This window comes from Panthera pardus, unplaced genomic scaffold, assembly GCF_024362965.1.
Source record: "Panthera pardus isolate Hobbes unplaced genomic scaffold, ASM2436296v1 HiC_scaffold_8, whole genome shotgun sequence".
Lineage (NCBI taxonomy): Eukaryota > Metazoa > Chordata > Mammalia > Carnivora > Felidae > Panthera > Panthera pardus.
The window spans coordinates 63,027,666-63,049,137 of record NW_026527013.1 but is presented as its reverse complement, the minus strand read 5'-3'; the positions used below and the strand labels follow the sequence as shown (position 1 = coordinate 63,049,137).

Here is a 21,472-nt window from a genome sequence, read left to right as displayed (position 1 = left end):
TTCCACATTTTTTCTATATTTTTCTATATTTTTTACTTTGTTTTCATTGGGGTTTTTTTTGCATTGCAAACTCTTTTTTAAGAGTAAAATTTATCAACTTGTTTTAAGTTACTCTTAGATTTTGAGTCCTAGTTAGAAATTCGTTCCTTATACCCAGGTTCTGAAAGAAATCATTCACATTTAGGTTTTCTTTTGGTGTCTATATTGCTTAATTCGTTTGTGTTTAGATCTCTGATCGATGCTTCTCACTGTAGGTGGTGTGAGATACAGGTTGATGTTCATATTTTTTTGAAAAAATTTTTTAATGTTTATTTTTGAGAGAGACAGAGACAGAGCACGAGCAGGGGAGGGGCAGAGAGCAAGGGAGACACAGAATCCAAAGCAAGCTCTGGACTCCGAGCTGTCAGCACACAGCCCGACACGGGGCTCGAACTCATGAACCGTGAGATCATGACCTGAGCCGAAGAACCGACTGAGTCACCCAGGCACCCTAATTTCACGTTTTTACAAGTAGTTGGTTGTCTCAAAATCATTTATTAGGGACAGGTCTCCAGGGTGGCTCAGTCGGTTAAGTGTCCCTCTACGGTTCAGGTCACGATCTCATGGTTCAAGAGTTCAAGCCCCACATCGGGCTCCACACTCTCTCTCCCTCTGTACCACGCTCATATGAGCTCTCTCTCTTTCTCTAAAAAAAAAAAAAAAAAAAAAAAAAAAAAAAAAAAAATTAGTGTTTAAAAAATCTTAAGGGCAAATTTTAAATAAATGGACTGTTAAATTTTTTTAAAGATTTTATTTTTAAGTAATCTCTATACCCAATGTGGGGCTTGAACTCACAGCCCTGAGATCAAGAGTTGACACACTTTACTAACTGAGCCAGACAGGCACCCCAAATATTTTTGTTTCTAAGCATAAAAGTCATCCAAAAGTGACCAGCTGCCTCCTCATGGTTACCGCACTGTTCTTACCAGGACAACAGCAGACTTGGGACGTGCTGGTATTTGGCAGGAGGCTGAGGGGCCAAAGAGAGCAGGGGTGGGGTGGTGTGGAGTTGGAGAGTCCGACTCCTGCCCCCTGCCCCACTGCCCACTACCCCCCTACCCACTGTCCCACTGCCCCCCTGCCCACTACCCCCTACCCCCCCTACCTTCTGTCCCACTGCCCCCACTGCCCCCTGCCCCCAGCCCCTACCCCCCCTGCCTGCTGTCCCACTACCCCCACTGCCCCCTGTCCCCCTGCCCCCTACCCCACTACCCGCTGTCCCACTGTCCCCACTGCCCACTACCCCTACTGCCCCCTGCCCACTACACCCCTACCTGCTGTCCCACTGCCCCCACTGCCCCCTGCCCCCATGCCCACTACTCCCCTACCTGCTGTCCCATTGCCCCCACTGCCCCCTGCCCACTACCCCCACCTACCTGCTGTCTCACTGCCCCCACTGCCCCCTGCCCCCCCCGCCCACTATCCCCCTACCCGCTGTCCCCCTGCCCCCCTGCCGCTGTCCCCACTGCCCCCACTGCCCCCTGCCCCCCTGCCCTCTATCCCCCTACCCGCTGTCCCCCTGCCCCCCTGCTCACTACCCCCCCCTACCTGCTGTCCCCACTGCCCCCCCTGCCCACTACCCCCACTGCCCACTACCCTCCCCCACCCACTGCCCCCCTGCCCCGGCCACCTTTGGGGTTCATTATGCCTTTTTGCAAACTTCAGGTTGTATTGAGTTGGGTTTTTTTCTCTCCTTAGACACGAGCTTGGGATACTTATCCTTACTGGATGCTGACTATGACAGAAGCCCTCGGAACAAGTATTTCGCCAAGGCCGTCAACTACACTGTGCGTTTCCAGTGGCTCCAATGCATCTTCTGGGAAATGAGGGAATGGAGGTCTGCAAACTCCTCTCCGCAGCCAGGAGCTTCTCCAGGGAAAGTGAGCTGCAGGTAGGGACGTACTGGTGAGGACAAACCCGACTTTTACACCACGGCTGCATTTTTCCTCTGCATGGGGCCCAGCGTGGGGCCTCCCTGGCCGTGGCCCTGGGAAAACTGTGCGTCCCTCCCGTCGGCAGGTCTGGTCCTCTCCATGTTGCAGGATCTGGCTCTTGGGTTCTCTGTACCTCCCCTCCCCGGGGTGACAGCACATGGTAGCTGTCCCCCCCACATCCTCTGAAGAAATGTGCTGGTGGGTGGGGGGTGGCGCCTGGTGTCGGCCACCTCTGCGCATTCTTGGGGGCGCGTCTGCACTCGGGCCGTGGGGCGTCTGCTCTCGCCACTCCCCCCCACCCCCTGTGCCCTGGCGCCCCACTGCAGGAAGCCCCCCACCACGTGGTTGTGAAGGCAGATTTCCTGTGCAGGAAGGTCCCCACACGGACCATATCGGCCCTCTGGAAGATTTAGGTGTATAGGTCACGCTGCTCGATCAGAAATTCTTTATCATCTAGGCAGAACGGGCAGTCCTGTGAGAGGCTCTGCTGGGACCTTTCCACTAGAGGGGAGGGTACAGTGATCGGGCACGTTCAGAAGTAGAAAATGGCCATTTCCTTCTTAGAATCGAGTCTCGGGGCGCCCAGGTGGCGCAGTTAGTTGAGTGTCTGACTCTTGGTTTCAGCTCAGGTCATGATCTCACAGGTCGTGGGATCAAGCCCCATGTCTGGCTCTGTGCTGACAGTGTGGAGCCTGCTTGGGATTCTCTTTCTCCCTCTTCCCCTCCCCTGCCCATGTGTATGTTCTCTCTCTCTCTCTCTCTCTCTCAAAATAAAGAGGAGGGAAGGAGGGAGTGAGGAAGAGAAAGAGAGAGTGGGAGGGAAGGGAGAATGGAGGGAGGAAGGGAGGGAGGAAGGAAGGGTGGAAGGAAGGAAGGGAAGGAAAGGAGGAAGGGAAAGAAAGGGAAGGGAAGGGGGGGGAAGGGGAGGGAAGGGGAGAGAAAAATCAAGTCACGAGGAGCCGTGTTATGTGGCGTCTGTTAGGAGACTGAGATGCCCAGCTCACGCCCATGTCTGCGTGTCTCCCTCCTCTTCTTCGGTTGTGCTGTTCAATTTATACGGTGCCCAGGCTAGTAAATCACCGGCCCTACTGTAATGGATCAGTATTTACCTCTGATGTCAAACTGACCACGAACGCATTAACACAGCTGTTCATTCTCCATCACATCCCGCCGTCTGCGGGCACTTTTCCACGAGCCAGGGGCACGAGAATGAACGCCACACGGGGTCTGCTCACGAGACAACGAGGGAGAGGTGGGTTTTAGTCAAACAAAGTCAGTCTTTTGGTAGGAGTGACGGTGACAGGGTCCCTGTACCCCGAGTCTGCTTAGTGGCCACTCATCTGCCCACAGCAGGGCTGGGACTTGAACTTGCTGTGTCCGGGCCTGAGCTGGACTGTGCACGGTGTGGACACTGAGGTGTCTGCATAACAGGTGTCTGTTGTAAGTGCTGTAACCCATCACCCTTCCCGGCCCTCCCTTAATCCGCGTACATGACGCTGTCGACACGGCCCTCGACACACACGTGCTGTCCTAAGCCGTGTCTCCCTCCTAGCTACGATCGCCTCGCACCGGTCTCTGTCGCAAGAAGAAACCTGAGCGCCGGCTTTTCAGTGGAGGGCGTTTCCAAGCTGCAGAGGTGAGCTCCGTTTTCCAAATGAGAATAAAGTTTTGTTTGCCCCGCTGACCAAGCGGGACAACCCAGGTATGCCCGAAACCCACGTCCCTTATGGTCAACTTGCCTTTTGGAATACCCGTGTTACCAGACAATTGTCTGGAACGTCACGTACATTTCTCTGTACTTACATCTGCTGACGAGATGTATAAACAGGAAAGTCAGCGCGCTTCCCGTCAGGCTGAGCCTTGGCTGGTCATTCTTGCCAGGGAGGATGCGGTGGTTTGCCCGTCCCCGGTTTATGTGTGTTCGTGGCTCCCTCTTTCTCTTCAAAAGTGTCCCATTTTGTTTTATTAATATTATTTTTGAAGTTAGTTTGGTTTTTTGTTTGAGTGATCTGTCCACCCAACATGGGGCTCGAACTCATGACCCTAAGACCAAGAGTCGCATGTTCTAGTGACTGAGCCAGCCAGGTACCCTCCAAAAGTGTCCCATTTTAGAGAACAGATTTGGACTCAACCCTATTCTATAGCCATTTTTTGGTATAGAAACAGTGTATTTGGGGGTGCCTGGGTGGATCAGTCAGTTAAGCATCTGACTCTGGATTTTGGCTCAGGTCATGATCTCACAGGTTCATGGTGGTTCAAGCCCTGCATAGGGCTCTGTGCTGACAGTGCAGAGCCTGCTTGGGACTCTCTCTTTCTCACTCTCTCTCTGTCCCTCCCCCACTTGCTTTCTCTCTCTCTCTCTCTCTGAAAATAAATAAATAAATAAACATAAAAGAAAGAATACGTGTGTTGGATTCTGAAATACGGGTAAGGAGAGTGTGAGCCATGGAGCGGGCACCCTCTTTTGACTCTTCAGTGTCACGCACCACAGAGGAGGACTGGGCTTGGCACACAGCAGGTGCTGAGTGGGTGTTTGCTGAATGAGTATCTGAATTTTCTGGTGAGCGTTGGGTGTTAGGTTTCTGTGCCAAATCTCATTGTGATGGGGAATCTGGCTGTACTTTATTAATCCTGGGGACACTGGGGTCACCAGGAGCCCAGTGACTGGGACTCAGGACAGCTGTCCAACTGTGGTTTCAGACAGAACTTCGGGGGGCTGAGCCATCAGGGGAGGGGCAGCCCCTGGAGTCCTGCAGGGACAGGAATGTTCTGGGAGGACAGCAACCCCACGAAGCCAGGCCCCATGCCCGCCCTTCGAAACCCCGTCAGAGGCCCATAAGACTCCATTCCAGGTTAGGGTGCTGGCACAAGTGACTCGAAGGGGACCCCGCTCCGTGGGTCTGGAGCGTTCGGTGCCCCCTGCCCCCGGCCAGCGCTGGTGCCTGGAGCAGGTGGCGAGTGACAGGTGTAGGGGCGCAGGCAGCCGGAGCACGCAGGACAGGGTCTGCCGGGACGGAGGGAGGGAGGGAGGGAACACCCACTGCATGCACGTGTGCAAGGCCCACTACGGATGTCACACGTACTGCTCAGCAAGACAGCTGTTCTCATCACATTCCTTTTTCTCTCTCTTTTTTAATTTTTAAAGTTGTATTTATTTTGAGAGAGACAGAGACAACGTGAGTGGGGAGGGGCAGACAAAGGGAGAGAGAGAATCCCAAGCAGGCTCCACGCTGTCAGTGCAGAGCCTGATGTGGGGCTCAAACCCACGCACCCAGGAGATCACGACCTGAGCCAAAATCAAGAGTCAGACCCTTAACAGACTGAGCCACCCAGGCGCCCTGTTCTCATCCCATTTCATAAAGAAAGCTTCTCAGAGATGGGACATGAGCGACTGCCCCCGCACGGCAGCACCCTTCCGACCCCGAAGCTGGCCGGTCCCCAGGATGCTTTGTCTGAGTCCCGGCTCCTGATCCAGCCACCAGCGGCTTCCCCCAGAGGGGCTCTGACCCGTCCCAACACCGGACGGCAGAGGTCGCTCCCTCCGCCTTCCCCTGTTGACCCCGTCCCAGCAAGAGTCTCCCTGCTTCTCCCAGTTATGGGGCCGACAGACGTCTACACACATCAGTGAAGACCAGCGGGGGCCCCGTGTGTGAATGTGAGTGTGAGTGAGTGTGAGTGAGTGTGAGCCAGCCTGGGGAGCTTTATCTTCATAATTTACTGTTCATTCCTCTCCTTCTGTTTACAGACAACCCGGAAAACCTGCTTCCCAGTATTTTGATTGCGGTTTCTATGGTTCTCTATGCACTTTTGGTTACCAAAACCAGGCGTGTGGATCGTCACGAGAGAGAGAAGGCGGGGTACATTTTCCTGCAAGAAGACACTCCAGCCGACCACCAGCTATACGCGGTTGTCGTAGACACAGGCTTCCGGGCTCCAGCCCACTGTAGCGCCAAGGTAAGGGCTCATCGCGGGGCTAGCGCTCTCGTGTGCAAGGCTGTGGATGGCGTGAGCGACGGCGTGGACACTGGCCGTCCCAGCTGCCCCTTCGACTCCGTCCGACGGTGGGGGGGTGGGGGAGAGGCTCCTCTCCTGCCGTCCTGCTCTCCCTCACCTGCCTGTCTGTGCGAGCCCCCCTCCCCCTGCCCTCAGGGCCGCCCCGTCGACCCCCCACCCTCTCCACCCTCGTCTGTGGGGAGCACTGCAGGCATCCAGCCCCATGTGAGGCTAAGGACGGAATGGGTGTGATGGGGGAGGCCCCGTGGGAGGAGCGGGGACAGTTCAGCAAGACATTTGGGGGACAGTGGCTTTTCTTGTGGAAAAAAGCAATATGAAATGTCCACTTCATGTTATACCCGAAAGCACTTCCACAAAATTTAAAGATTAAAACAAAATACGGGGGCACCTGGGTGGTTCAGTCGGTTAAGTGTCTGACTCTTGTTCCCAGCTCAGGTCTTGATCTCAGAGTCGTGAGTTCAAGCCCCACGTTGGGCTCCACGCAGGGCATGAAGCGTACTTAAAACAACAACAAAACAATATTTAGAAACTTCTCGAAGGAAATATGTACTTTGCAACGGGGAAGGATTTTAAAAACTGGAAATACATAAGGAACTTTCTTAAATGGAAGAGTGACAGGTTGCACGGCCCCAGAATCAGGCACTTATGTAGGACAGAAGCCACCCCAGTGAGGGGCAGCAAGCCCTCCTGGCCGGAGTGTGCACCTGCGGGGCTCCTGGTCCATCTCAGTCACTGTCACTGCCATCTGGCCTCCCCTGGTCCACCTCAGTCACCATCACTGCCCCCCAGCCTCCCCCAGTCTCCCCTCTGAGCTGAGGGAGGACAACATGCCCACTGTCCTGTCCCCTCCTTCCTGAGACAGACATGTGCCCTAGTGAACCCAAGTTGCCATCTGGTTTTCTAGATCAAACATGTAGAAATCAGCCGCCGTGGCAGGTGCTCCTTCGCCGTCTCTCCCAGGGAAGTTGGGGAGCACCATCCAGGGACGGGGCGGGGCATCTTCTTGGCCCCTCAGGACCGCGTTGTTGTCTTTGGCCTTCTGGAAGGTTCTGGGAAGGTTGGGGGCTGGGAGAAAGGTGCACACACAAGGTAGTATCCTGTGTTCATGATCTCAGATTCTCACTCTCTTGTCTTTGGAGGTTTACATTGTTTTATGTGGAGAAAATGGAGTTTCAGAACCCAGAGAACTCTACTGTCCAGAGAAGCCCCTGTTTGAAAGGAACTCCAGACACACCTTTGTCCTGAGGTGAGCGCAGCCCATCAGACCCCGTGTGGCCTTAGCACGCGTCCACGGAAGTAGAAATACCAAGCATCACTTCCCAATAAGGAGCACATGCACACAGACGGATTTGTAACACTGCTCCCAGGGCTGTGTGAAGTAGACTAGAGTCCGGTTAAGCACAGGAGGGAGGGAGGAGGGGTATTGGGTTTATCCGCTGGTGAGGGTCAGACGCCCAGCCCCTTCCTATGGTACTGACAGCACTCAGTGAATTCGGTTCACCCTGCTTGGGAGAGCAACGCTATGTAAGACCCTGTGGTCGGACGGAGAGGGGTAAATTTATCAGGAGTACAGGCTCCTGATGTTTCCGGAAAGCGTGGGAGAACTGCGAGGTTTGTTCTCCTGGAGAATTTCATGTACGATCCGTATGGGCTCCGAGTGTCCTGTGTTCATCAAGAAGAGGTTAACTCCAGACTAGTCCACGCCAGACATGCATGCATTAAGGAGTTTGAGTGGATTGGGTTCAGGGGCCCGCGTGGACAAGCTGTGTGTGTGCTCAGCGCCCAGCACGGCCAGGGGGCGTTGCTCTTAGTGGCTGTGGGGGGCCTGAGGGCCCTGTCCACCCCCTACGTCCCAGAGCCCCTGTCCACCCCCTACATCCCAGAGGGGCTTCGTAGGTCAGTCTGTGTAACCCGTGTTTGTTGACATGTCCGATGTGCCCCCAAAGTGAGAATGGGGGCCGGTGCCCGCCCTCCGGGGCCCCGCCGCCCAGGCCTAACCAGGTGCTGCCGTGTGTGTGTCCCCAGCGCCCCGGCTCTGCTGGGCCCGCTCTGCAGGATCCGCCTCTGGCATGACAGCCGCGGGCCCTGTCCTGCCTGGTACTGTGAGCCACCTCATGGTACAGGAGCTGGGCTCCGGGCCCCGCGCGGCGCTGGTTCTTCCCCGCCGAGTGCTGGCTGGCGGCGGGCCGGGGGGACGGTCGCGTGCAGCGGGAACTGGGCTGCCTTCGCCGGGGACCCGGCTTCTGGAAGGTAGGTGCCAACTGACCCGCCGGCAAGACGCGGCGAGGGCCCTGCTTCTCCGAACAGCACTAAGTTAGAGTCAAGGTGGCCGCATCGTAAATGACGCGGCCACTGAGCAAGCCTGCAGGCCTGAAGGAATTGCCCTTGGGTTGTTGGTTTTCTTCCACAATAACGTTTACAGAATTACGGTGGCCTGTGGTCTGTGGTGACCAACGGGCCTGCTAATTAGAGACGTGAGTGCCCTGGATTCCTGGTCACCAAAATGACCAGGAAACAGTCCAGGCATGGTCAGGGGGTCATGACAAAAGACAGAATCCCCTAAAACCTCACAAACCAGCTATGAAACTCGCTCTGCATCTGTCGTGATCTTTCCCCATTTGTGAGTGTGTTTTATGCAGTTGTAATAACACTTATGCATTTCGCACTTTCTAGTTATCTTCAGGATTTTTGTTTTAGAGAGAGAGAGAATGAGCAGGGACGGGCAGAGGGAGGAGAGAGAGAGAATCCCAAGCAGGCTGTGTGCTATCAGCTTAGAGCCCAGCGTGGGGCTCAATCCCAGGAACCCTGAGATCATGACCTGAGCCAAAACCAAGAGTCAGGCACTCAACCGACTGAGCACCCAGGCACACCCCCTTCAGTGATGATTTTAAAGCAAATTCATGAATTTTTCTGGAATAGCATTGAGCACCAAGCATTCCTTGAGTTGAACTGAACCTTGTGAACCCAGTGCAAATCTGTACGTGGCATTCTGCCCACTATGTAGCAGACGCTGCCCGGGCTACTGCGGACACCCAGGGGGATGCTCGTTCTTGGTCCTCGGTGTGCTCAAAAGCCCAGAAAAAATTAACTGTGCTGTGGGGAGCATGCTGGAAAAGTTGATTAGGATCACCAGGGGAGGGGTGACACTTCCACTGAGCGTGGGGGGGGGGGGGGGGGGGGGGGGGAGGGTTCCACTGGGGGAGGGGTTTGTGAACAGAGGCTCTGGGGAGGAGGGTGTGAAGACACTTGAGGGCGACAAAGGAGAGGCGGAGGGACAGCCTGTCCCAAAGCCCCCGTGTCCCAGCGCAGGTGGGGTCGCAGGGCGTCCAGGGCGCCGAGCGGACGAGGGTCGGCAGGGGCCTGCAGCGCCCACACAGCTTGGCGTCCGGCTGGTGAGCCAGGGGCATCCCCGCTCAGGAGGTCACTGCTCGCCAAGCGGGAGCTCCCGCAGTTGGTGCAGATGCCCCAGGTCGCCGCTGTCTCCGCGCTGGTCTGTTCCAGCTCTTGTACTCGAAGTTCACGGAGTATCTGGAAGACTCCCACGTCTGGACCTCCGTGTACAGCCGGCCCTCGCCCAGCGGCTTCCTGCGCACCCCGCGCCTCACCGTCGCCTTCACCTTGCTGTGCGCGTACGCGTGTCTCGCTGCCCTGGTCACCGCCTCGAGGCAAGAGCGGGTGAGAGCGCTGGCTTTTCTGTAAAGTGGCTTCCGATCCCCAGACCCACAGTGTGACACCTTCCAGACTTAGGGATTAGCAAAACTCAGAGTCCTAGGAGAGGTTTCAAGCAGGGGAGAGAGGCCATGTGCCTCGAGTGCCCCCGAGGTGACACCGGGAGCTGGGGGGGCCTTCGTGGCCTCCTGCTGCCACAGAGCAGGACTTTCCCAGCAGGGTCAGCTGCTCGGACCGTCCTAGAAAATGCTCCTGGGTTCTTTTAAGGTTGGCAGTTAATTCAAATTTTAAAAATCCTCTGACCACAAACAACAGAACAGTTCTGACGGCCACGTTTGCCCTTGGAATGCTAGCGTGCCCTTAGCAGCGCTGGCCTGGCCGTCCCTCATGTGATGGAGAGGTTACTTGTACCTGAGGGAGGGCAGTTAGATCGGAGACTCTGCTCTCCTGTGGGGAGCTCACAGGGTGACTTCGGGGTACGGGAAGAGAGTCAGCTTTGCTGCTTCTGACAACCTGAGGCTGTCCGTGGTCCCTGCAGTGGCTGGGAACGTGCCGAGGGTCCTGTCCGGCGAAGTATCCACCTGGGAGCACGGTGTTCCCAGTACATGTGATAGCAATAATGGATCGGCAGAGCTTTTAAAAAAAGAGTAAGAGGTGTGTGGAGTTGGTAGGACGGTGGTACGTATTATCAGCGCAAAGGGAAGAGCCCTGTCCCCCTGGGACGGGAATGGGCCCAAGGTCAGCACACCTGAACTTGCCCTCCCCTCTGGGGTCACCCGGTGTGTGATCTTAGCTCATCAACGCACTGGGGACACGGGTGCCTTCCGGTCAGGTGCGGCAAGGTGCCCGGCACTTCCAGTCAGGTGCGGTGAGAGGTGCCTCGCAAGAAGGGGCACTGGCAAACATCTGTTCAGTCTGCAGAGATGCGTATGGCGGAAAAGCAAGGAGATTCCTTATGCTTTTTCTGTTTTTTTATTAAAGGTCCAGGATTCAGGGAGAGGGACTTTGGTTAAACATGGGGTACACATGCATCAAACACCTTTGTAGCTAAACCCAGAATGGGTCTGGGGGACATGCGTCCTGCTGTCTTCCCGCAGCTCCCGTGGGCTCTGGGCTCCCCCGATGCGGCCTATGGGTCCTTCCAGATGGGTCTCCTGTGCACCCTGCTGGCGTCTCCTGCGGCTCAGCTCTTGTCGCTGCTCTTGAGGCTCGGCCAGGTACCTGCAGCCCATCCGCCTGGTCCTGCTGTCCCGGGTCCTCCCTCGCCACAGGACCCCTGCCTGAACAGCCACCTTCTCCCGCAGGAGCCCAGCGGGCCTCGCCGAGTGAAGCCCTGCCTGCCCCCGAGGAGGGTGCCCATGGGGGCAGCACAGGGTAGGGTGTGCGTTTAAAAAAGCCTGAAAGGTGAAGTCACGGCAGTGGCCAAGGATGAGGTCTGAACGGGGAGGTGCCGGGAGGGCCCCCTCCGTCCTGGCTGAGCCTCTTCAAGAGGCCAGTGCGCTGCACAGACCTTGTGTCTCCTGCGTCCTTTGCACTGTGTTTGTTGTGGGGACAGCAAGCATCATCTCGTGCGCTAAGAGCCCTCACAAGGGGTTGTGCAGCCCCCGCCAAGGTGCCACGTGCAAGGGCCTGTCTGGCAGTTGGGTCCTGGGTCTCAGGGACCCATCTTGCTGGGTCACAGGAAGGGGCATGTCCTGAAGGAGGCTCTCTCCCTGAGAATCCTGAATCCCTGGTTTAATGTCCTAAATGTGACTCTTTTAAATCAGGCCCTAACTTCCATGGCAGGACACCAGAGTCTCGAAGATACACAAGGTAAACGGAACAGCAACAGGGCTGGCTCTCTGCTGTCTCCCTCCGCCGTGGCCTGGACACGGCTGGTCAGGCCCAGGGAGGGATGGGGACAGCTGGGGCCAGTGCGCAGGGCAGGTCCTGCGGGGAGAGAGGCCAGCTGTTAGGAGTCCCCGTGGAGGCCACTCGAGAAGGGCTGTGGCTGTCAGAGTTGGGAAAGCCACGTGTGTACAAGCAGTGACGTTTGGAAGCTGGGCCTGGTGTGTGTCCAGGGGACAAGTCGCTTGAAGCAGAGGCCCTTGTTGGCTCCTGGGCCCCGAGAGGGGACACGGGACAAGTCCAGACAAGCAGACACGGCCTGTGACCAGGGCAGGCTAAAAGGCAGCTTCGAAGTAGCTCAGCCACATCATGGCTCTTCTTTGGGGACCAGTGTGACTGTGCTACAGGCATGTGACTCTTGTCTGGGCCAGTGTTTGGGGCACAGGAGGCTCTTACGCTTTTGAATCTCCGCCTCCTTGCTGAGACTCTGTCCCCAGGCCTGAGTCCAGGACGCTCTCCCCTCTGCTCCCCTGCTTGGAGATGCCCGATCCCCACCCCCACGCTGCCTCTCTGCCCTCCCGCTGTGAGCCTCAAAGCCCCACTGCTCTGGCAGGTCCAGGTCAGCCCCCTGGAGGGCAGGTGACACCCCACAGGTCTCTGTAGAGGCAGAAGATCTGGTCCCGGGGCCACATGCCTCCTCCCCAGAACCCCTGCCCAGCCTGAGGCTTGAGGAGGTCCGGGCCACCCCCCTGAGAGCACTCACAAGCCGTGGCTCAGAGGACACAGAATGGCCCCAGAGGACGGAATGCACGGAGATGTTAACCTCGTCCTGACTTTGTATTTTGCAGCGTAACGCTCTCCTGGGCACGCTGGGGCCCGCAGAAGGGCGGCAGGCGGTGACGATGCAGGCGGTCTGACCCCGGAGCTGGAGGCCTGCGGAGCTGACCCCCGCCAGCGGGCTGAGGGGAGGAGGGGGCACAAGGTGATGTCGGGGCTGGGTGTGCAATGCCAGGCCCCCTCCTGTCCTGGGCCCCTGGGGAGTTGGGCCCGATGACCCTGGACGCTCTGGTCACACATGAACCAGGCCCATCGAAACAGCCATCAGTTTTGTTCCAAAGTCCTGGCCATTTCCAGTGTTTACTTACGTGGGTCTGGTCACGACTTTTAAAAGTCAGGAGTAGACCTAACTTTTTTTTTGAGTGTTCTGAGATTTGATGCTTTCAACTATTTCTGCTGCACAGCAGTGGGTAGCTGCAGCTCCAGACCAAGCAGGAGCTGAGCGCTGAGCCGGCAGGGACGGGGACCCGGTGGGGGCAGCCAAGCAGCCAGTCAGGGCCACCCAAGGGGCCGCCGGGGACCTGGGCCGGCAGGTGCACGTGGCTGCAGGGGTCGGGGTGGTAGGCCGTGTGAGTGGTGTTTCCTGGCTCCAGCCACCAAGGCCTCAAGTCCCAGCTGCAGGTGCCGGCCGCGGACGCTGCCGTGTGGACGGTGTCGGCAGGGCTGGCGCCGGTGGTGGGCACAGCACCCCGCACGTGGGGGATGGGGTGTCGAGCACCTGGGTTCTGTGACCGGTTGAGGCCCTGGGCCAGCGGCGTGCAGTGCAGGCGCCCACCCCGCAGGAATTGGAGGTCACACTCACCCCAGGACGGCCACCTGCGGCCGACAGCTGGTCACGCACACGGGGCCGGGAGCCTGGGGGTTCAGCCCGGCAGACCAGACTCGAGGAGGTCGTCAAGGAAGGACAGCCCGTTGTATGTGCACCAAGGGTCCCCCCCTTGCCTAGCACCTCCTCCTCAGCAGGTGCTTCTCGGCTTCTGCTGCTGGCGGCGGCCCTAGAGCCGCACCGCCTTCCCGCCTCTGAACAGGTTGGGATCCTCCTATCGAGCAATCACCCGAGAAAGCGGGGCTCAGCGGCCTCCTCTTGGAGACATGAGATGGGGGTGGGGACCCTTTGATGAAGTGCTCGGCTCCAGAGAGATTACACAATGGAGCCGCGAGAGGCGCTGCTCCCAGGTGCCCCCCCCCTCCTCCTCTGCCTGGCCCTGCTCTCCTCCCTCCTCCCCGCTCCTCCCCCTGCTCCTCCCTCCCCCTCCTTTCTGCTCTTCTCTTGGTCCTCCTCCTCCCCCTCCTCCCTCCTGCTCCTCCCACTCTTTCCCCCATCCCTCCCCCTGCTCCTCCCCTCCTCCCTCCTCCTCCTCCCTCCTGCTCCTCCCACTCTTTCCCCATCCCTCCCCCCTGCTCCTCCCTCCTCCTCCCTCTCCCTCCTGCTCCTCCCACTCTTTCCCCCATCCATCCCCCCTCTCCTCCCCCTTCTCCCTCTTCTTCTCCCTCCTCATCTCAGGTAGTCCTCCCCCTGGTCCTCCCTCCTCCTCCCTCCCCCACCCCCCCCTCTTCCCACCTCCTCTCTGCTTTTCTCCTGACCCTCCCTTTACCTCCTTCTTCCCTCTGCTCCTTCCTTCTCCTCCTCCCTCCTCCTCCTCCCCCACTCTTCCCACCTCCTCTCTGCTCTTCTCATAGTCCTCCCCCCTCCTCCTCCGCCTATTCCCCCTGCTCCTGCATCCTCCTCCTCCTCCTCCTCCTCTGGCCCTGATCTCCTCCTCCTCCTCCCTGCTCCTTCCACCCCCTCCTCTCTGTTCTTGTTCTGATTCTCCCCTCCTTCCCCTCCTCTTCCTCAATACACATAGTGAAAACTATAAATTGTGAGGCAGATACAGCAGCAGACTGTAGCCCAGACTGTGGCATAATTCTGGTAGAAAATCCTGAGTATAAAGAGCACTCTGCCCTGAGAATGACCATATGAGAAATGCGTCCCCATTTCACCCAGACTGAAACGGTGGTTACTGCATGCAGCCGGCCGCTCTGTAGACCTCGTTGCTCTACACGGAAATGCAAATCCTATAACACGGTGCATATGTGCAGAGGTGTGTGTATATATAAAAGGATTTACTGTCAGGAATTAGTTCATGTGCTCATGGAAGCTGGCAGTTCTCATGGACCCACAGTCCACAAGCTGGAGACCCAGGAGCACCAATGTTTCAGCTCAGATCCGAAGACAGGAAAAAGCAGATGTTCTGCTCAGAGGCCGTCAGGCAGAAGGAACTCTCTCTTACCCTGGAAGGTGGGCCTCTTGTTGTATTCAGGCCTTCACCTGATTGGATGAGGTCCACCCACACTGGGTGGGCACCTGGCTTTACTCAGTGGAGCCATTTATTTTATTTATTATTGTTTTTAATTTTTTAATGTTTATTTAGTTTTGAGAGAGAGAGAGAGAGAGAGAGAGAAATAGCTCACGAGTGGGGGAGCGGCAGAGAGGAGGGAGACACAGAATCCAAAGGAGGCTCCAGGCCCTGAGCTGTCAGCACAGAGACTCGATGTGGGGCTCGAACCCACGAACCGCAAAATCATGACCTGAGCCAAAGTCGGACACTTAACTGACTGAGCCACCCAGGTGCTCCTCAGTGCAGCCATTTAAATGTTCATCTCTCTGGAAATTCCCTTGTGTACACACCAAGAATAATGTTCAACCAAATGTCTGCACACCCATGACCCAGGCCCACTGACATAGAATTAGCAGGCACACTCAGATGGCAGGGGTGAGGTCTGTTAACACGTGTGCCTCTTCTCTGCTCTCCCTTAGTCCCCACCAGTGGGTCTGGACGACTTGCTGTGCTCCAGTGGCCGAGGGCACCACCACCTTGGTCGGGCTTCGCAGCGTGGGCCACTTGCTGGATGGTGTCTGTGGCCTGTGGCTTGGGGACGGCATTTCTGGGGTACAGGTGAGCAGTAGTGGTTTTCAAATATCCTCGGGCCTTTGGGAAAGTCTCTCACTGATAAAAAGATTCCTTGCATTTCTGGGAACGCAAAGTGTGAGCCCAGATGTGGCCGTTGCTAATTTCGTCCTCCGGTCTCCCTCCCACGGCCCTGCGGGCGAAGAATCTGGACACAAATCCCCAAGAGCCCCAGGGCCTGGCCAGCCAGCTCTGGGACAGCAGCCCGACCCAGATGGAGCCCCGGGTGTCACCCGAGGCCTCGAGACCCTCCTCGGGAAGGAGAGGTCCAGCGACCAAGCTCCCAAGAAGCTGGGCTCTGAGCCAGGCTACTGGCTCAGCGAGGAACCCTCGACCCCTGTCTGTTGAAGATGCACGTATCTCAGGGATTCTGATTCTGTCCGTACGGTGGCCTCTCCATCTGGGTCCCCTGCTCCTCAGCGGGCCATTCAGCATGGCTCCTGTGGGCCCAGGAGGAGCAGCCATAAAACCAAGATACTTGCCCCTCTGCCCTTGACTCTTCCCTTTCTTCATGCATATATTGACTCACCTGGTGATGATGGACAAGTTACTTAAAAAAAAAAAAAAAACCTCTCTGTGCCTCAGTTTGCTCCTCTGTGAAATGGGAACATTCACAGTACCTAGTTTGTAAGATTTTAGAAGGAGCAAATGAAGTCCTCCAGGCTCAGTGCTTTGCAGATGCAAAGTTTATTGTCATTATTATTACCCCTCCCCGCCCATGCTCTCTGTCCCTGTGCTGGGCTTTCCTTTCTCTGTTGCGGGGTTGACATCCCCTCCAGACAGATAGAACTCCCTTCTTTGGGCAGAACAACAGGGCGCCCACCGCCACTGCCCCTTCTCCGCCACAGGCCCACCACTGCTGCCCACAGTCGCACCATCACGAGGACGCAGACCCTCAGGCCTGGTGTCCTGTGCACAGATAGGCAGGTACTGACGGCTGCTCTCTCCCTGGGGACAGGTTTAACCCGACACAATGTGCACAGTGGCTGCACCTGCTGACCCTGTCCGTGCTGTGCTGTGTTTTTGTCACCCAGCCACTTCTGGTGAGTGGGGCCCTCCTGCTGGGGTCCCTTCCTGTCAGCAGGGGCCTGGACGTGGAGCCAGGGCTCCATTCAGGTGACACGTGATGACATCTCTCCAACCCCATTTTTCACTCGAGGACACGGAGCCTTGGGACACAGAGGCTCTGGACCCGCCTCTCCCGGAGAGTGGGTGGGCAAGGAATCCCAGACAGGTGACACTAGGGTGCGCCTGAGCCTGTGACTGAGACAGCTCCGTGGGTCACAGGGATGGGGGACGAGGACGGTGCCTTGTCTAATTTCTCCTTCCAGGTCGGCCTCGTGGCCTTGGGCTTTGCCTGGAGAAAGAGAGACGACCCACATTTCTTCACCAAGTCTCTGCGCGAGGCCACCAAGGACCTGGGCTCTGAGCTGGAAGGATGTGTAAGGTCCCCCACGGCCCACCGTGCAAGCCAGATGGAGGAGGTGAGGCCGCCCTCGGTGCCGTGGTCCAGCCTCCGCAGGCCGGTCTGAACTTCCTCTTTGGATTCAAACTCGACTGCGTTTTTGGAGACCCGTGGGTGTGATGTAGTTTCTCTGCTGCTTCACATGCCCGTACGCGATGCGTGAGCACTCAAGACCTGTTTCCTTACCTCTGCCCCAATCCCGGAGAAATCAGAGCATCAAGAACAGTCGCCTATTGTATTTATTTTTTTTAGTTTTTACTTTATTATTTATTTTGAGAGACAGAGAGAGAGAGAGAATCCCAACCAGGCTCTGCTCTGTCAGCACAGAGCCCAGCATGAGGCTCAAATGCACGAACCTCAAGATCATGGCCTGAGCCTACTGTAAACTATTTTTTTTAATGTTTATTAAAACATGTCTCTCTCAAAAGAGAGAGACAGAGTGTGAGCGGGGGAGGGACAGAGAGAGCCAGAGACACAGAATCAGAAGCAGGTTCCAGACTCTGAACTGTCAGCACAAAGCCCGACATGGGGCTCAAACCCACGAACCGTGAGATTGTGACCTGGGCGGAAGTCAGATGCTCAACCAGCTGAGCCACCCGGGCGCCCCATGAGCCTACTTTAAACTATTGAAGCAGATAAGAAGTAGAATTCTTGGCCATGATTTTGGAGAACTTCTAAGTCATGTGCGTTTCACAACAAATCTAATTCTTGCTGCTTCCTCCCCCTCCTCCCATCAGTACCCCCCTTGTGTGTGCAACCTTCTCTCGGGTGGGGTGGACAACACGAAGGCAGAGGAAGGTCTCCCGTGCGGAAGGGTACGGGCTGGTCCCCGGCAGGTGTCGTGTCCTCCTGTGGAATGACCAGGGACACGCCCCAGCTCACTGATGGGCCTCACCCCTACCTTTCTCTCCCAACTGCCGTCCTTCCTCAGGTGACCAGTGAGCCCTGAGGCTAACTGGCCTATGGCATGATTGCCTGAGTAACCTGTCGGCCCCCTGGTGATGGAGAGCACGTGCCGTGCGTGTGCCCCGCCCTGACCACTTGTTCATACTCAGCGTGTTTCTCCCACCACCTCGTGCAGCGGGAGCGTCACTGCACCTGCTGTAAGATCAGTCACAGTGAAGCTGGGAGCAGTGATGTAATTAGACTGAGGCCACCTGGGTGGTGACGAGGCTCTGGGCCACAAGGCTCGGCCACATGCCTGCTGCACTTGGTGGCCCTCAGCACATGGCTCTGGTTTCTCTCACCTTCCTGGTCTCTTTTCTTTCTCCTTCTGTCCCACGGGCAGTCGCCGCCCCTGTGAGGCAGGTCTGCTGGCCCTTCTGTGTCTTTGGCCTCCAGTTTGAGCCCGGTCACAGGTGCAGCCCTGATGCGGGGCTAGCGGCCAAGTGCCCCCGCCCAAGGTGTCCCTCGGTGCGTCCTGTCCTCCTTGGGACTGAGGACGGTGCGACGGCTGCAGGGGGTGGGAGCATCCCTGCCCCAGGGCCCCACCCACGTGACCTCCCGGGACAGGGGTCTCTGACTTCTTAGGCGTCCCGAGCACCTAACCCATGCCTGTAATCAGTCGGTGCCAGACAGCTCCCCCTGTGCAGTGACATTGTCCCCAGAGCTGGCAGAGACCTGCCCCCCCACCGGCCCACTGCCTGCCCGCCTGCTGTATGTGACTCTGCCCCCAGCCCCAGGCCGCATGAACAGTCCGGACTGCGGGACCTCCTGCCCTTATCCGTGGTCCCCGGCTCACAGCGCTGTCGTCCCCACAGATGGTGGCTGCCCGACAGCGAGCACGCCGCCTGCGCTGGGCACGTCCACCGTCCGCGGCCCAGCTCAGCGTCACCAGGGAGAGGATGAGGAGAGAGACCCGGATGCGGGTGGCCCTGAGGTGGGTGGTGGCCCGACGGGGTGGCTCTGCTCCCACCCTCCTGCAGAGGGGGCGCTGGTAGCCTGGGAGCAGGGGTTGTGGCATGCGGGTGGGGACTCAGCCGCAGGGGAGGGGCACCAAGGGGACGGTGGGTCCAGAGAGAGCAGGTTTGCAGGAGGCTGAGTCTTTTCCGTTTGCATGTGCCATGACTAACAGTCTAGAAAATCCTACAAAAATGAACAAGAAAACAGGCAGAAGGGAATTGAGTCAGGTAACAGGCTATAAAACGAAAATGCAAAACGCAGGGCCCTTCACATATTTGAGAGGACTGTTTAGCGGGTCAGGGAAATAAAACACAAGAGATCCACACAGGCATCAGGTAGAGGAGAAGCGAGTGCAGCCGGGTAACGTGAGGATGACTTAGAAAGAAACACATGCCCTCTTCTCCTCTTCTCGACTGGGAAGACAACACCTGTCTTCTAGAGTGCCGTCTAACATTAGCTTACAACTGTAACGCACGCTCAATCAACGGCCAGCAGACCTTTCTGGTTTTCTTTTCTTTCTCCTCCTCCTCCTCCTTCATCACTTGTTCTGGCCCATGATTGAGTCACTCTGGAAGAAGGAACATGGAGAACCGGCCAGGAAAACCCCAGAAGGCAGAGCCAGCGCATGGGGCTCACTCTGCTGACTGTGACGGTAAGACCGCAGCCCCCGAAGAGCGTGGCTCTGGGCACACGAATAAGAGACGGCCCCACGGAATGGATGAGGAGGTCCGGAAATTGACCCAAATGCAAATGCCACCCGATGTGAGTGTGTGACAAAGGCACCATCTCAGATCTTCAGAAAAACGAGGGAGCTTTTAACCAGGAATAATTGAACGGTCATGAGAGAAGCGTAAAAACAAATAAATAACTGGATGCTTTTGTCATAAGACGTGCAAATTCCAAGCAGATGAAGATTTAAATGTGAAAACAGAACCATGCAAGTCCCAGAAGAAAGTGCGTGTCAATTTCTCTGTGACCTGTGGGTGAGGAAAACGTCCCTGTGACCTAAAATCCAGAAACAGAAGAGGAAACAAATTTGGGGACGTCAGACTCAAAGAAGAGACACCTGGTGCGACATAAGATGTCATACGTAAAGTAAAAAGACAGTGACAAACTAAGAGGAGTATCTTAACATACGAAGAGGTTTAAATAAATGGAAAAAAGACCAACAACTCTTTAGAACAAAACTGGGCTCAGGAAGCCAACAGGTGAGGATAGCACTTGGGCTCATAAGCGAGTGAATTGCAGACTAAAAGTGCAGAAATCTGCAGTGGTTGGTGGGTGAGCTGACGGGGAAGAGATGCTGTCACATAGCGCCCGTGTGAGTGTGGAATGGAACCGCCCCCGTGGGGACCTGGGAAGCCCCACACCGTCACAGATGCATTTGCCTCGACCCGGCGGCCCCACTCCAGGAAGCGCGTCAGCAAAACCTCGAGACGACCCAGGCACGAGACAGGCCGTGCGGGACCTTCTGCCGTAGAAAGAGCCTAAAAATAACCCCGCTGTCTTGCGGGAGGCCAGGGCACCTGGAGCACGAGGACTGTCCGCACAGACGGGGGACACCTCTCTGTTACAGGAGAGAAGCAGGTGGGAAAGAATGTACGTGTGGGCTACCCGCCACTCGGCCAACCGCTAGGAATCGAGTTTCTGTGCATCTGCTTGTCCTCAGTAGAACGAGGGATTTCCTACCACTTTAAGAAATTGCTACTTAGGGGACAGAAAAGGAATAGGATTTTCAAAAATTTGCCTCAAGATGAAAACATTTGACCTTACAAGCCTGCTCCCTAACAACAGAGAAACTAGAGAGAAAGTCATCCAGTGGGTTCCACAAGGGTATTTGTCATTAGCGCAGCGTTCTTGTCTTCATTCTGAGCTCTGGTTCGTGTGGGATGTGGCAAATGAGGGATTCTGTGACTTCCTAATTCTCAGTGTGGGAGAAAGGAGGTGCAGATTTGAGTCTGAAGAAGTTAAAACGTTATAGTCCTGACTTTGAATTAAAAGTGACTGTAAATATGTTGGGGTGCCTGGGTGGCTCAGTGGGTTAAGCGTCTGACTTCGACTTCAGTCATGATCTCGCTGTTCGTGGGTTCAAGCCCAGCGTTGGGCTCTGTGCTGACAGCTCAGAGCCTGGAACCTGCTTTGGATTCTGTGTCTCCCTCTCTCTGCGCCTTCCCCACTCATGCTCCGTCTCTCTCTCTCTCTCTCTCTCTCTCTCAAAAATAAATAAACATTAAAAATGCTTTACAAAGGGGCGCCTGGGTGACTTAGTCAGTTGACTGTCCGACTTCGCCCAGGTCATGATCTCATGGTTTGTGAGTTCGAGCCCCGCGTTGGGCTCTGTGCTGACAGCTCAGAGCCTGAAGCCTGCTTCGGATTCTGTGTGTGTGTCTCTCTCTTTGCCCCTTCCCTACTCAAGCCCTGTCTCTCTCTCTCTGTCTGTCTCTCAAGAGTAAGTAAACATTGAAAAATTTTTCAAAGAAATGCTTTAAGAAAAAGTATAAGTATGAAATAATAGTTTTTTTTTTAATAAGGAAAAAAATTTTTTCTACATCTGTCTACCAAGAAAAGGCCTAGAAAAAACCCAGGGGCAATGAGCAACTGTAGCCTAGATCCTGGTGTACAAATACCGTTTTCCACCCAAAAGAAACAGGTATCGTTGGATTTCATGATTTCAAGTCTGTGATAGAAAACGTGTAAGATAAGCCTGGAACATTTGGTAAGCAAGGAAACAATTAATAACTAGACTCGGAAGCCAGTTTGAAGAGGCTTGAGTGGGTCAGAGATGGGTAATTAGACATGAAATCAGAGATCATGATAGAGATCTTGGTAACAAT

The 21,472-nt window shown here is 56.0% G+C and overlaps 1 protein-coding gene across 1 annotated transcript in view; it reads left to right on the top strand.

The window, feature by feature from the left end:
* The window catches only part of PKD1L1 (polycystin 1 like 1, transient receptor potential channel interacting), a 124,819-nt gene that overhangs the window by 74,780 nt on the left and 28,567 nt on the right, over positions 1-21,472 (top strand). The window contains 16 exon segments of the mRNA XM_053896689.1: positions 1,738-1,930; positions 3,526-3,611; positions 5,722-5,927; positions 7,127-7,233; positions 8,013-8,088; positions 8,090-8,122; positions 8,124-8,237; positions 9,489-9,662; positions 10,754-10,873; positions 10,961-11,030; positions 11,423-11,467; positions 12,335-12,481; positions 15,121-15,259; positions 16,230-16,314; positions 16,603-16,755; positions 18,497-18,615. Of these exon segments, the coding sequence (XP_053752664.1) occupies positions 1,738-1,930; positions 3,526-3,611; positions 5,722-5,927; positions 7,127-7,233; positions 8,013-8,088; positions 8,090-8,122; positions 8,124-8,237; positions 9,489-9,662; positions 10,754-10,873; positions 10,961-11,030; positions 11,423-11,467; positions 12,335-12,481; positions 15,121-15,259; positions 16,230-16,314; positions 16,603-16,755; positions 18,497-18,615 (1,867 nt within the window).